Below are 16270 nucleotides of genomic sequence, written 5' to 3' on the forward strand. Positions count from 1 at the left end.
GTATACCTGATGTTCATTATATTTAATGAGCAATCGCTGAGCAAATGTGCTCGTTAGTGACTTACTGGACAGCTTTGTGAAAGGTACTTGACTAAAACCCCGTTTCAGTTACTGTACATTTAACAAGCTCCATGAATAGCTATGGTCTAACTGCTTCCTGTTGCTCAGGTGCACTGGCAGTACGTCTGAAATGTTTTAAAACGGTAACCCCTCCGTAAGGAGGCTGCAGACCAGGCTGGTTGTTTATCAGGGTGCTGAAATCTTAGATCCCACATCCTCCTCTGCCGTTTCTCGTGCTACGCGTGCACTTGGCAAGCTGCTGCTTCATGTGGCACGTATCCCTGGCGTTCACAAGCTACATAGCCCTTCGGTGTCTCATCCTTTCAGGAGTTAGTCCGGGCTTTGGAAAGCCTCCCGAACCCACGCCCTGCCTACTGACTGCTTTTGGTTTGTATTTGCACACTGTGCTCGTAAGGGCAGTGGGCTGCTGGTCCATTATAGGACTATACAGAGTAACAGAATTGGGGTTGAAGTGTTCACTCTATAGAATTAGTTCCTCTGCTCTGAACCTGCTCTCCCTTCAATGCTTCCACTCGCATGGAAAAGCACCCTGTTCGCTGATCGGCCTGACCACAATTAGTATCTATCAGTAGCAGCTACTGTGATGCTTCCTTGAAGTCCCAAGTTCAAACTTCTTGGAGCCCAAGTCTAAAAGGCAAAGGAGTGCTATTTATAATTAAAACGGCTTCCATGACGAAAAAATGAAGACCGAGGAGTGAAATAAGGCTAGGCAGACATCAATCTCTATAATTTGGTTTGGGTAACAAGAAAAGTAGTCTGTACAAAGAAAAAGCCGTGTCAATTTTTTATGGTGTTCAGACGTTCTGGAGTTGCACTTTAGCAACAGCTTTATTTTTAAAAGTCTTCTGAAAACCTAGTATCGCCGAGATACCAGTTAAAATTGGAAGACTCGGTGCAGTGGGGCCCAGTTCCTATCACATAGATTAGTGAACGCAGATACTTGTCATCCTGCTTTAAAAAAAGCAATAAAAAAAAATCGCATAGCTTGTATTCCAGAAGCTGGTCCATCATACTTTAAAAAAAAAAAACAAACAAAAAAACCACCACAATGTCCATCTTTCATTCAATAAACGGGGCCAAGATCTGCAGGGACTACACCCAGAGCGGCCCCCGACCGCAGCAGGCCGGGGCTGGGCGGCAGCCTCCTGAAACGGCCCATTGTGTGGGGACAGCGCGTCACACGCCGGGGTGCGACATCACGGTGGAGGAGGAGGAGGAGGAGGAGGAGGAGGGTGAGGGTGCCCGCACCCCCCGGCTCGCTCCCGGTGCTCGGGCGCGCTTCGGGAAAGCAGCACAACCTCCCCTCAGCGCGGAGCAGGCGCACGTCGGCCGAGAAGGCGGTTGTTGCCCATGTCCCACCCCCCCCGCCATCCCCTAGTCCCTGCCCCCGGTGACGCCCAGCCCGCCCCGCCGCCTCTGTCGCTGCCCTCTCGCCCCTTCTCCTCTTTCAGCTCCTCCTTCCCCTCGTCCCGAGCCGCCGCTGCCCCCGCCCCTTAAGGCAGCCGGGGCCGCCTTCCCGCGGCGGCGAGGTGCGGGAGAAGATGGCGGCGGCCGCTGGCTGGGCCCTGTTGGGCCTGGCGCTGTGGTTGTGCGCGGCAGCCGGGGCCGGCGAGCCGGAGGGGAAGCGGCGGGCGGGGCCGGCTAAGAAGAAGGACATTCGGGACTACAACGACGCGGACATGGCTCGGCTGCTGGAGCAGTGGGAGGTGCGGGGAGGAGCCGGGGACCCGCGGCGGGGCTGCGCTTCCCAGAGCCCGCAGAAGGGACCCCGCGGCTGCCGCCGGCGCGGGGAGCGGGGGCGGGGGGGTGGGCTCGGGGCGGCACTGCCGGCTGCTCCGCGGCCCGGCGGCCGCTCTGCCCGGCCCCGCGGCGCCTCCGCCGCGGGGAAGGTGGGAGGTTCGGCGCCCGCGGCCCGGCCGTCCTTCCCCCGGGCCTAGCTAGGACCCTGGCCCGGCGCGGGCGGGAGGGATCCCCGAGGCCTGGTGGCGTGAGGGTGGCTGATACCGGTTTCCTTCCTCTGAGGCTCCGGGCTTGTGTGTGGGGAGGTTACAAAATCGGGCGAGCGGGCACAGAAGGGGCTCCTGGGGGAGCTGGCCTCACCCCGGTGCCCCCAACCTGCCCTGCTGCCCCCTTCCCTCCTCCCAGCGCCTGAGCCCCAAACACCCGCTGTCGGTGCATGCCAGCAGCCTGGTTTGACTTAAATGTCTGCTGTTTCAGGGTATTAAGGGATATACATTCTGTGACCGAAGGATGGATAGTGGGAGAAATACTCATTTCGCGTTTGCAGAGTAGATATGTAGTTGTTTTTTTGGTTTGGTGTTTCCTTCCTTGCCACTCCTCACGGTAACGACTTCTTCTAATTCTAGCTCTCTCTTGTCCCCCTTCATCCCCATCAGCCCGCAGCCTTAACTTTCTTTGACCGTTCCCCATCACTGTTTTCTCCATGTGGTTGTCATGCCACTGTTCGGCTCTTTTCACTATTTTTGTCTTCCATCATCTTCTGACAAATGCCAGAGCACTCATCAGTGTCTTTTATTCTTTCCCATGAAGCTGTTCCCCAGAATGTTTTGCACAAAAGCTGGAGGAAATAATAGAGTGAAAACTTCTGTCTCTGGTAACACCAGTTACAGCTGTAAGGCAAGGTGGAGAAGTAGCTTTTGTACGTGTAATATAGACAAAGTAACTTCTGTGAGAAGTAAGGATGTCTGCCTTGGACCTGGTTGGCAGGTTATGGACTTGTTCATCCCATGGACTGTTGCTGGGGCCCTCCCTTTAGGAAGGGAGATTCTTAGAAAATTGAGTTAAAGTTTTAAATAAAATTACGTAAAAAGCTCAAAGTTCACTTTTTTGTTAATGGTATCAGCCGAGGACCAGGTAGTCCCAGCTGCTAAAAAATCAAGGCTTAAATGATAATATTGGCCAAATGATATTAAATGATAATATCAACCAAATTTGGCATTGTAGGAAAAATCTTAAAGATGAGCATCTCCGAGTTTGTGAATTAGATGCCTGGTTGAAAGGGAGACTCAAGTTAATGCTGCCGTGACTCTTTGGCTGTATATTCTCTTCCAGCCATGTGGCAGGCAGGGTCAGGATGCTGTTCAGGGTTTTTCCTCTTTAGCTGGAGCAGGTCTCCGATCCCGTTCACCATGTGCTGCACAAATGCTTGTAGCCACTTTGCGTGCAGATGCGGCTGAGCAGCTGGGGAGTTGGCTGCTCGGGTTGGCATTGCCACTGAGGAAACGCACATACAGCCAGAGCCCTGGAAGAACAAAGTTACTGAAGCAGGGACTCAACAATTAACAGTTGTTTGGTCTTCGGGATGGTCAGCTGTATGGCATTTTGCCCGATGATGATTAGGACGCATATAAGGAACATGAAAGACTTGAGGGGGTGGTGGCTGGAGGATAGAGGAGAAGAAAGGGCATGAGCGGACTTGCGGGGGTGGGATGAGAAACAAAGGGGCCGTTATGAATTCAGATAAGAGCAGGAATTATGCTCGGGAGCGAGGGGCACAGGGCACAGATCTGTACAGAATCAAGTGTCGTTACTTTCAACTGAGTGGGATGACTCCTAATATTTTTTTATTTCCCTGGCAATTAGTCTAAAAGCATTGGAGGATGGTGGCTGTAACAACCTTGGGTTCAGCCACGAGCCTGGCGAGGCTGAGGCTGTGGCTCCCGCAGCCTTCCAGAAGGAGCAGCCACCTCTCTGTTCAGGCTCTCGTGCTGCCCCTTGCACCGTGCTGGTGCAACCATGCGCATGACTGCCCGGTGAACTGGGAGAGTGATCTAGTGGAAAATGAGCATGGGGAACGGGGAAAAGAGATAGAGGTTGCTTCAGCAGCTCAGTTGCACAACTGGAGCTTGAAGGAAGCCGCCTAAGGATTTCATTTCCGTCATGGAAAGGCACTCTCCAGCAGCCCTGAGTCCAGAGGAGCTGGAAGCAGAACTGAGAATCTGGTCCAGAGGTCTTTCTGTTACTGAAATGTCATATTCTTTAAATAGTTCATTATTGTTATAAGCTCAGGGTTTCTCAGGCTTGACTCTGAGCTAAGGTTATTGAATAGGCTAAGGAATTAGGTGACATGTGTTGCTGATATTTTTAAAAACAAAAGTCCAGGGCATTGATGAGAAATGCGTGAGAATGGGAGCTGAGGGGAGGAGAAAGAGAAGGAATGTCTTTGTAACGCTTCCCTCTGAAGCCTCACATTACTGTTTAAATGAATGAATCTGCTAGACTTTTGAAAGCAAAAGCTTTACACTTTCCTTCCAGTCTTTTACTTTATAGATAGCTTTATAAATACAAAACTGCATGATAGTTTGTACAGGATCAAGAAAAGAAGTGTCAGGTAGGGGAGCTTTTGACCGCTTCTTACAATATTTTCATTTAAACTGTGACAATACAGCTTTATGAACATTTAGTTGAATAATTAAGGGAAAAATAGATAATATATGTTATTACTGTGTTGTCACTAAATCCAAAGTCAATTTCTGTATTATGTGAGGCGTATTTGGAAACATTTGTTTCTGCCTTTGTCTTTCAAACCTGTGAAATAAGTTGGTTTTGCACTAGCCAAACTGGTCTAAAATTAGAATTGATTTGCTTTTACTTCTGAAGAGTGTTTTTTATTCAGTCATGTAAGATTGTGTATTTTCACAGTACTTTGCCAATATGAGCATTTTCCAGCTTCCTCTAAAATAAGTATTGTCCCCACGTAGTGAGGGCAGCGGGACTTTCCTGGGGCTCTCCTTTGCTCCCAGTTAACGTGGAATTTTCAAAGGCATGTGAACTACTTGAAAGCATGCTTCAGACTTGCAAAATTGAAACAGATGTGTAATTAGTAAGGAAAGAAAGGATGAAATCTAAGGCTTCTACTTTTATTCTACAGTAACTAAATTTTAAACTCCCTCATCAAAAAAACAGCAAATTCTACGTAACTCAGATGTGAAGAGAAGGTCGCTGGTATGGGATGCTCCCTGTAGTGGGATGTTGTAAGAGGATGTTGTTGAGTTTGTATGTGCGGAGATGAGAAGGTAATGCATACTTAGATCTAAAAAGCAAGCTTGGCTCTCGAAGGGAGTGTCTTTAGATATTGCTACGGTTCATGTCCCTAATGGAGTGATGCATATTTTCGCTAAATGTTTGAAGTCAAAACAACACCTAAAATATCTGCCTTAATTCCTGCTGATCTACTAGTGCTTGGGTGGATGCCGGTATAAGACTTCTGTGTTTTTCTGTTCTTTTTTTTCCCTTTTTAATTCTGTGATACAAATACTGTTTAAGAAACCAAGTTCTAGCTCAATGTAAGTTGTCACTATACTCACTCCTCTCTGTCGGGAGCTGTTTTAAGGGGCAGCAGTTTGAATTCTGCCTTTCCAAATATTTAAATGCCTGTCAGCCTCCGCAGAGGCATCGAGTGTTTTTTCTGCTTTCGAACAGCGAGTTACTCGTGGTGATTATGTTGTCAGAATGTGAGCTGCTCTTCATCTGTGCATTAGAAAAGTCATGAAACCCTTGATAAAAGTTTTCCTGTGGCAAATTCTGAATTCTCGCCTTTTTATTTATTTAAAGACACAAAGTAAGGAAAATTAAATTCTCAAGTGATCGCATGATTCCCAGAAGTGAGTTTTGACCTCTGAAAGCAATATGCAGATGGATGACTTTTTTATTTATGTGTGTATGAGGCTTTTTAGTGCAACTTTCTCAGTCCATCTTGAAAACTTAATAAATTTCTGTGAAACTGTGAAGAAAAAAAAAAAGTGTTATTTTATGAAGTGCCTAGAGGGGAGCTGTATTGAATTAGCCTTGTGGCTGAAATATTTCTCAGTACATGGTAAAATGAGATTCTACCTGTCGGTATCAATATGTGCATCATTTTGAGGGGAGGGTTGTAAATGGGAAGAGCACTCTCGGTGAAGTAGCTTGAGAGAAAACTCACTATTTCTTTTGATTCTCAAATCTCCATCATTAAACTACACAATGCTTTCGCTTTATCAAAGCGGAGTTATTCTCTAAACAACGGGAAGTTTCAAGAAAGAACAGCTTTGTGGAACAGTTGAGTGTAAAGCCTCCTTTTCCTTTTCAAAACAGAAAGACGATGACATTGAAGAGGGGGATCTTCCTGAACACAAGAGGCCTCCAGCACCAATAGATTTCTCAAAAATTGATCCAGGCAAGCCTGAAAGTATCCTGAAGCTGACAAAAAAGGGGAAGACTTTGATGATGTTTGTCACGGTGTCGGGAAATCCCACAGAAAAGGAGACGGAAGAAATTACTAGCTTGTGGCAGGGCAGTCTCTTCAATGCAAACTATGATGTGCAAAGGTAAGCTGTTGCACGCAAGGATAAAGTTCTTGCTTTTACAGAACCCTTGTTTCTCTCTTCCTGAAAATCTTTTCAACTGTTCATCCTGTGCCCTTCCCCACCTCCATCGTCTGTCACTATTCCTGTTTCTGTATCAGTTTATATACCAATTTGGTTTAAGTCACACTACAAAAATTCTGGTGTGGTGCACAAGTCCTTTTTAACACTTATGCATGATGTATGTATAGCCTACTTTCTTTTTATCTCATTACGTTTCAGCTATTTATCAGTTCTAGTGGCAGTAGTTTGCCTTTATGTGCTCAATGGAAAACATCACACTTGGAAGACTTGTCACCACAAAAGGCTTTTTGTTCCCCTGGCAAAAAAATGTAATTTTTCTCTCGGAGAGAGATGATAATTGTGAAACAGAGGAATGTTGTGCTCTTGAGTTGAAGCTGAGAAGGGTTGCAGTGAGTGTCTAAAGCAAATTTAATGCTCATTAGTGGATTTTACATAGTGCCAAATTAGTTCTTAAGTTTTCTTCGTATTCTTACTCCTCCTTGGTTATTTGTAAACTTAATACAGTTTATTATTACATGTACTAGAAAATTGTTCTCTTGTCCCCTATCCCCAGGCAACATCAACAAGACCAACTTCTTGCTCTTAAATGTACGCCTCAGTTGTGGAGGTGCTCTGAATTAAGCAAAATGTTGTAGTGCTTGAAAGGCATGGAGCTAACTTACCTCTTTCCTCTAGGTTTATTGTCGGCTCAAACCGTGCCATCTTTATGCTACGTGATGGCGGTTATGCCTGGGAGATCAAAGACTTTCTGATAAATCAGGAAAGGTGTGCGGATGTTACTCTGGAAGGTCAGGTTTATCCTGGCAAAGGAGCAGAAGAAAGTGAGAAAGTGAAAAACAAAACCAAACCTGAAAAAGCAAAGAAGAAAAAAGACGGAGACAAGAAACCTAATAGCATCAAAGAGGACAACCGAGCAACCAAACAGAGAGAGGATCTATGACAGATACGTTAACCAGACTGAATGCTGCTCTGCTGTTCCTTGAAGGGAAACTAAATTTCCATAGAATTCCTGGCTTTATTGGGGGGGAAAGAAGGAAGCAGAGATTACTGAGGTTGAAAGACTTCTATGCTGAAATTCACCAGTTTGCTTATTAATGTTGGCCATTTGTTTAGTTACAGGAAAGGTAATGCGTAATACCAGCAGTTGACTACTTTAGTTTGTAATTTTTTACGCTTTTGTTGTTGTTTAAAATTAACATACAAATCTGTGTGTCTAACATCACAAATCTAAATTAAGTGGAAAAGAAGAAATACAGTCTCAGAATACACCGATGTTCATCTGTAGAAGCCGCATCCATCTTGGGTATGCAAGTTGGTCATCGATTCATAGCTGCTGTTAGGTGGCAGAGTACAGTGCTAGAAGATTCTCTTGGAAGCCAGTTTGCTAGTCTCAGTTGGCAAAGCTTCCTAAAATTGCAAAGAATAGTGTTACAGTGGCCAAAGATGCCTGAAATCGCAGGGTTTAGGACACGTCTGGTTAGACTGCCTGTTTCTTTAAAATAAGCAAAACCCCTTCGGTCTGTCCCCCGAAGTCCACGGAAGTGCTGAGAAGCATGGTAGAAGCTAGGCAGATACTTGGCTAATGCACTCCAAATCGGTGCGGAAAGGAGATTCTGTACCCGTCAGAAGCGGTGCTGGGATGTCAGTGGACTTACGGTACCCACACGAGCGGTGTCGGGGTGAAAGGGAAAGTCAGATTCATGGCGTTCAGGTTGCTACTGCTGCCAAAGAACTGTGCCTCCGGAAGCAAATGTTATGTATGCCCCATTAGCTAGACAGTGAGCTACAACAAAGAGCTTTAGCTCTGAAATTAATTTCTCCTACTGGTTTAAGGGTTCGTTTAAATCTTTGAAAAAGCACTAGTTACAGTACAGAGTTAACCTTTTGAGTTAGACATATCACTTACTGATGTTTAATAACCAGATAACTTTTTTTTTGGGGGGGGGGGTATGGATTTCTGAGTGACATGGTCGATTGTAAATGAACATTTGATTTAAATACTATGAAGTTTGATGTATGGGAGCAAATTCAATTTCTCCTTAAAAGACTTTGTATAATTAGGAAGGTTTTCTTAGATTGTGTTCAGTCAAATGCATCACTGAATTGTCTCCCTTCTGCCTTACTATGTGTTAAGGACTAAATGCACCTAGTACGTATGGTCCACGTCATTTTCCAGAGGATGAGCACAGTATTAACTGTCTTCATTCGATACTACTGAGATGTTACTTTGACTCTTTATTTAAGGTGCTAAAATCCAAGTGTTTTGGATAAAAGGTCCTAACTGAACCATAATGGTTGATCTTGTTGGAATACTTCAGTATCAAAAGTGGGAAACTGTGACTTACTGAGTGCTTGTCGTAAAATAAAAGATGTCACTAAACTTACTGTTTCACTGAGTAGTAAAACCTTTTAAATAATTACGCGTTAGTTAGCTATTCGGGAGACAGACTAACTCGTCTTTGGTTTCTGTGCATAAGGACTAAATGATGTTGGTGAAGGTTCCGGGTGATCATTTTTATTTAATTTTAATTATATTTGCATGAATTTAGGGTTAAAGAAGTCTTTCCTGCCACACTTCATTAAACAGGTCTTTGCCTGTTTGAGTGGAAAAATGAAGAGAATCATGTATTTCTTCAGGTTAAACTATCACTTTTATATTCTACTATTAATCCAAATGTGTAGCGGGGTTGAGAAGAGTCTCTGTAGATACTTGGATATCGCATTGAATTGGGGAGAGATGCGCAGTCCATTTCTTGTTCATAACTCATTTATCATTTTGTCAAGTGTTCTGGGTTTGCACCTCCCCCCCCTTTTTTTTTTTTAAAAGAATATTGCTTCTCATCTTGAGATGAACGGAGGTCAGCTGAAACTATAACTATGAAATACTAATGACTTTTCTTTTTACAACTTTATGGTATAGAGATGACAAGTCAGATTATGATCAGAGATGTGTGGAAATGCAGTTTCTAACTGCATAGTTTCCTAACGTTATGAAACATAAACATGATTTCATTTTTGGTCAAACTGGGTTCTTCCTGAGCTCAATAATTAAGCAATGCAAAACAGTATACAAATGATACAAAAGCAAATGAGCCAAGGAGGAGAAACAATTACTACACTATAGCTGTAGCCCAACTTTTGAGAACAGATACTTGTTTTAGTCATTCATAAATCTACATTTACAGTAGACTGGGTCTTTTCCCTTTATAGTTAAAAGGAGTGTGCCACAGAGCTTATTTAAATTTTAAAGGGTTTGGGGTTTTTTTTAGGTTTTTAATCAGAGTAATGACTTGAGAGTTGCTTTTTGATATAAAATATGAAATACTGCCTTGAAGTAGCTTTTTTGTCTTCCATTTTTCTTCTCCCTTTTTCATGCTTTACACTCAACAAATAATTAAATGTGCTAGTAAGTACAACGTGGCAGTCTGGCAGGAGCTTCTTCACCAGCCAGTCTTTCTCTGGTATCGCAGTTCATAACTCTACTCCAACACAACTTAACGTTCCCTGTTAGAACTGGTAGGTCCTTGAGACCCTAGCACTTGTCCTGGTGCAGTGTTACGTAAGCAGATGTTATTTTGTAATGATTTAAGAGGCCCGAATACAATATCACTTACATATAAAAAAATAAATACCTTCAGAAAGTTACTTAAGGCCATTAATGCTCTATAAGACACCCAGCAGACGTTGGATTCTGCTTCATAGGTGGTTTTCATTTGAGTCTCGTCAGACTTCCAATAACAGATTTTCGGCTTTGCATACGGGCAGTTCAGATACAGCCTTTAAAACTGATTTCAACAAGTAGGGCGGTGATTATAGCTGCTCTTATTTCCTTATTTTTTCAGTACTACACAGAGGTGCGTGGAAAAACATCTGCTTTCGTGACAGCTGAACGGCTGCTGCCTTTTCTCCACTCAGCTTGGTGGTTTTCCCTGTTCTAGTGCCACAACTAAGTTTTCTAAGTTACTGTATTTTTAACCCAGCTGTCCTCTCAGAAAAAGCAGGTTGTCAGTGACGCTACACAAGATGTGGTTGCACTTGGTGAAAAATTTCCAATGGACAATCAACTCTTTATGTAATAAAATACCGGAATGAGTATCTTGATTTTTTCGGTTTGTTTGTTTGGAGATGATGCTAATGTATACTGTGTGCCTTATCTGTTTTACTGGAGAAAAAAAAATAAAAATAAAAATTCAAATTCCTACCTAGAAGAGTACGAGTCCATCCCCTGTTTTTGAGGGCTGAGCTTCATCAGGCAAAGTAGGAAAGCTGACGTTTAAATTGCTAGGGCCAGGGCCCAGAAGACCCGAGAGAAGTACCGTGTGCAGTAAATGAATAAATGCTGGCGGTCAAATTTATAAGAAAACATCCTCACCAGCTACTAAATCTTACTAACTAGAGATGCAAGCCGTGTCAACATTCATTTAAAAAAAGATGAGAATTGCAGGTGCGGTCATTATTACATTGCTAAGATTTATACGTGATGGTGCAGTAAAGTTTCCCATAACACCGCGCCTATGGCCAGTCTTCTCTCTCCCTGCTGCAGTCTTTCTCTTCGCACACAGCATTTGCTAGCAGGGAAGTTCGCGGTTCCCGTCTCTTTTGCAGCTTCTCTTAGTTTGTCTTCAGCTTTGTTGCTGCGCTTGTTACTAGGTGAAGCACCCATTTTTCAAATTCTATCTTCAAGTCTGTTAAGACACGCATAAAAACTACAACAGGATTTCTGATCTTTACTTGAGTGGTCAAAGCATTTCTCTTCTCTGAACAGACAGCTCAGCCTTGACTTCAAAAAGTTCCTCTACGTTCCTGTCACCGTTTCTGAACTCTTTCAGTTTTCTCGCGGAAAGGAAATCGTAAATTAAAATAGCGTTTTGTTAAGATACGGAACAGCCTACTTTTGATATTTGGCTACTGTTCTCGTGGGGTTTGTAGTAAGGCTTGGAAATTATTTCTAGTCTTTATCTGTGGCTCATTTCCTTTTCTATTCAAAGAGTAACAGTGCTTGCCTTTTCCAGAGGGTTTTTTTTAATTGCATTGGACGTTTATAGAAATTCGAAGAGCCCTTGCCTGAGTAATGGCGATGCCCCTGTTTTTACAAATGCCTGTTTCATTGGTACTCTCATGTTTCTCATTCTCAAGATTGCCATCCTACTATGTCTGTTGATACACTTTTATCTGATAATTCTTACTCTGGGATAAAATGAACTATCTTTGCAGATCACTATTTTCTGTCTTTCATACCGTGCCATTTTAACAGGGACAAAACCCACCGGGTTCAGGTAATATTAAATTGCCAGAAGGTTAGAGCTGCTTGGATTTCTGAAGGAAAAACACTCCACTTGAATTTTTTGGTGGTGGTGGTTTTTCTCCTTCAGTAGAGAAGTCGGGTACCGTGGACACACCATCCGTCTCCAGCAGAAGGGGTCTGTGCAGGCTAGTTTCTGATTAGTATTTAAAAGGTTGATGTAATGCATTACAATCAAGCTTTATAGGACGCACCAGCCTTTATCCAAAGACAGCCGGTAAATGCTTTGTTTCCTTCCCGTGTGATGCTACTTAACAGACCGGTATTTTCACTGTTGATACTGGTGTCAGCTGGGGATCAGTTATCAGTGGCGTTCTATCAATGGATTTCTGTAATACCAAGAGCAGATCTGTTAACCATCACTTAAATTTATGGTAATAATTGTAACAAAGAATTTTTTAAAAAATTGGGGATATTTTAGGGGTTTTTTTTTTAACTATTACCCAGACATTGGTATTTTGGGAGGGAGAAATGGGACAGCCAAAGGAGCTTCAGCCTCTTCCCCATCTTACTGGCAAAGGCCAGCAAATACGTGTTCCTGCAGCACATGGTCTTGCTACGCAGCCTCTGTTAAGAAGAGGACGGTGATAACGTGGTAACGGCAGAGCCTTCCTGCCTTGTGAAGAGCTAAAATTCATCCCATTAGGACGCCTTCAGATGCCGCCGCTCCGAAACAGCAGCCCGGAGGTGACCTGTGTCAGGGTTCCTAATGTTCAGGTGACTCAGTGCTGGCTGAGGCTGCAGTAACAATCCTATTGCCAACGTCCCTGGCCTGAACATGGAATGACATGGGGAGAGTGCGTTACTTCAGTTCTCAGAAACAGGAGCTTTTTCTTACTCCAGAATTATTGTGCCTCTGCTCTGTTGCAGTTGGACAGAATAGACCCTAATTTTTACAGCACAAGGACTAGAATGCTCTAATCCATAAGGTTTATAACCAAAAACCTTTTTTTTTTTTGGCTTACGATTTCTTTTGTAATTTAGTTGTACTTCCAAAAAAACTGTGGGCCTGTCTCTGCTGCCTGTAACAACTACTGCTTTTAAAGATAATTTTCGGTAGTGTCTACAGTTGGCTGGATTTCTGTGTTGGTGAAAGGCCAACTAATTCTGTGGAGGCCACTGACCAGGGCACTGAGCACTCATGAAATCATAAATATTTAGATGGGTGCAGGTGCCTTCGTTGACGGCAGTGTTACACGTCGGCAGGCCTCCGCGTGCTTTGGAAAGAGGTGAACAGCAAGGACCCAGCATTTGCTTGCAAGGTGCAAGGCCATTAGCAGAGAGACGTAGCTCTTTATTGAACAGCACCACGAAGTAACCTGGATCTTGCTGTAACCTACGTAAATTCTTCTTCGTAATGAGAAAGGCCGAGTTATACATGAATAATTGTATTGCAAGGTTGTATTGGAAAAAAAATACCGCGGTTGAGCGCTTGCTGAGTCAATAAACAAATACATAAAATAAAGGTTTAGTATGTGTATTCATGTGATCATTGCTTATTATTTCCCAGCCCCATGGCCGCAATCCATCCTGGATGGTTTTTTTTTTAACTTGTCCTCAGTGCAGCTCTATTTCACTCAACTTCTTTTGCAAAGAAGAAGTCAGTTTTCATCCCCTCATCTAAAATGAAATCTCACGAGTATCCAAAATAGTGCGTACTTTAAATTACACAAGACTTTTGTATGAATATTTTATTATTCATCCTGCCAACTGTATCCACAGCCATACCCTACGACTTCTCAACCCTCGATAGTCAGTGTTTTGGCACTTAAGACAGCAGTTGAGTTGATTTTGAAAAAACCCTAACTTTCATTTTATCCAGAAGCATTTAATGTGGCAGCCAGGTATTTTGTTGTGATCTAATGAGCTGTGTAACCTAACCCAGGGAAAGGCCACGTTCCATCCTAGCTCCGCTCCTCCCCAACCCCTGCTCCCACATAGCATCACATCATTGCCCAATTCTCGGATAACCCTAGTAAGGCCTGAAATATATTTCAGCCACGTTATTATTTCCATCAGTAGTGATAAGCCAAGACAGTCTCACTTCCTGGGATGAGAAAATCAACTTTACCAGGGAAGACCATGCTCAAGAAATACCCAAATGATGTAGCGGTACCAGTTGAATACTGGAGGTGGAATACAGAAAAGCAGAAATAAAAGTCAAATTAGCTGCATTAATTTCCCAAGGTGTCGCTATCAACTGACAGGCTCTTGGGTTTTAGGTGAGGCATCTGCACTTTGAGAAACACTATCCTGTACTGCTCATTCAACACTAAGACGACAGAAGATGAGATGAGGTTACGGTTGTGCTGGGAATTTTGTCACGATCTTGCATTACACCCTTCGCCAAAGGAGGAAAGATTTGTAAGGGGCTTTCTCCTGTTGAGCCCTGTCACTGCTTCCTCATCGCAGGCCCCTTGCTGTGTCCTGGTACTGCTCCCGACTGCTGAGATGATACTCCAGCTGAGACTCAAACTCAGAAATCACAAATTATCCTATTTCCAAAGCGATGGGGCTCTCCCTTGGGTTTGGTTTTTAAAGTGAGCATACGTGCTGGATTCAGCTCCATGGCTAAGGGATCACCGCAGGGAGGAGCTTCCGAAGGTGTGTTTTGTGAAGAAGACATGCAAGAGGAAGGAAGGGTGTAGCTGCAGTGGTGGTTTTTACACATCCCTCCCCCATCCTTTGGTCAGAAAGAAGGTGGTGTGACAAAACAGCCCCTGAGCCAGCTGCTGGAAATGGCCCTTTGGAGCTGACAAAGCCTGGACACGTCACAGCGGCTTCAGCTTCTGGTGGAGGTGACGGACTGGCTGGTCCGAAGACCTGCAAGGGTTGCGTGAAAAGCACTTCATTCGGGGAACGGGACGAACAGTGTTTCTTATCGTCCAGCGGATTTGGGAGACTTGAAGCTCTGTGAAGCGAAGGGGGGAGCTTCCCTGCGTCTTGTAGCTGTGAGCAGAAACTGAGACAGCTCAGTTGCTTGCTTGCTGCTCAGAAGAGACTAAATATAAGAGTGCGACACTCAGCTGGGAATATTGCTGTCATGCTGGGATAAGAAGGCATTTATGTAAGAGCCAAAATCTCTGGGTTTTTCTTGGTTTGTGATTCAACCCATACCCTCTTTTTTCCGTTGTCCAAAGAATCATAGAATCATAGAATCATAGAATCATTGAGGTTGGAAAAGACCTCTAAGATCATCGAGTCCAACCGTCAACCCAACACCACCATGCCCACTAAACCATGTCCCTAAGTGCCTCATCTACACGTCTTTTAAATACCTCCAGGGATGGGGACTCCACCACTTCCCTGGGCAGCCTGTTCCAATGTTTCACCACTCTTTCAGTAAAGAAATTTTTCCTTACATCCAATCTAAACCTCCCCTGGCACAACTTGAGGCCATTTCCTCTCGTCCTATCGCTTGTTACTTGGGAGAAGAGACCGACCCCCACCTCGCTACAACCTCCTTTCAGGCGGTTGTAGAGAGCGATGAGGTCTCCCCTCAGCCTCCTCTTCTCCAGGCTAAACAGCCCCAGTTCCCTCAGCCCCTCCTCATCAGACTTGTTCTCCAGACCCCTCACCAGCCTCGGTGCCCTTCTAAAAGGGCATATAAAAGCAGCATATAAAAGAAAAGAAAAAAAACCCACCAAACCAACAGCAAAAACCAAGAACCCCCCTCCCGAACGCTCTCGCTGCACTTCCCTGGAAGAGGCAGAAGCTGCAGCTAGAAGCGCGAGGGTAACTTCTACACGATTGCCAGCTGCCACACCAACTCACGGATTTGAACGACGTTCTGCCGAGTGCTTGATGTGCCAAAAGCTGCGTTCCGGAGGGCTGAAGCCCTGCTGGCTGCTGGAACGCTGCAAGGCCGCCCGTGCCCCGTCCCCCCGCTCCAGCCGCTCCGCCACCTCGGCCTTGCCAGCCGCGTCGCCGGAGGTTTCCCCCCCGTCACCTTCGGGCGCTGGCGACGGCCGCCGGAGGGGAGCCCGGGTTCTGCTGCAGGGCACGGCGGGGAGACGGGCACGGCGGGGAGACGGGCACGGCGGGGAGACGGGCGCTGTGCGACCAGCCCGCCGGTTCCCAGCCTCGCGGGCGCACGGGAACAAACCCACCCTTCCCGCCGAGGCCCCCGCGCCTGTCGGGCCTGCGAGAGGACGCCCCGCGACGGGGTCGAGAGCGCCCCGGCCCACGGGACCACCGCCGGCCTTCGCGGGCGGCGGCTTCGCCGCCCACGGCCCGCGGGGCAGCGGGGCGCTGCGCCCCAGCGCGGCCGCTAGGGGGCGGGCGCGGCCAGGCAACGGCCGCTCCCGCGCCGGCGGGGGGCGGGTAACGCCCTTAGCGCGAGCGGTGACGTGGGGCCGGTACGGCACGGCAGGAGGGGGTGCGGGGCGAGAGCGGGCCGGGCGGCACGAGGCGATACGAGATATGATGTGGGATTGCTACGATACGAGATACGATATGGGATTGATACGAGATATGATATGGGATTGATACGATACGAGAT

The 16270-nt window shown here is 45.5% G+C and overlaps 1 protein-coding gene across 1 annotated transcript; it reads left to right on the plus strand.

The window, feature by feature from the left end:
- Positions 1-1607: 1607 nt before the first annotated feature.
- Positions 1608-7492, plus strand: MESD (mesoderm development LRP chaperone). The gene is made up of 3 exons (XM_076347902.1): positions 1608-1787; positions 6175-6407; positions 7143-7492. Exons 1-3 carry the CDS (start codon positions 1623-1625, stop codon positions 7405-7407), a joined length of 663 nt encoding a protein of 220 aa, XP_076204017.1. The 5' UTR covers positions 1608-1622; the 3' UTR covers positions 7408-7492.
- The last annotated feature ends 8778 nt before the right edge of the window (positions 7493-16270 follow it).

The sequence above is a fragment of the Aptenodytes patagonicus genome, chromosome 10 (genome assembly GCF_965638725.1).
Source record: "Aptenodytes patagonicus chromosome 10, bAptPat1.pri.cur, whole genome shotgun sequence".
NCBI classification, from domain to species: Eukaryota; Metazoa; Chordata; class Aves; order Sphenisciformes; family Spheniscidae; genus Aptenodytes; species Aptenodytes patagonicus.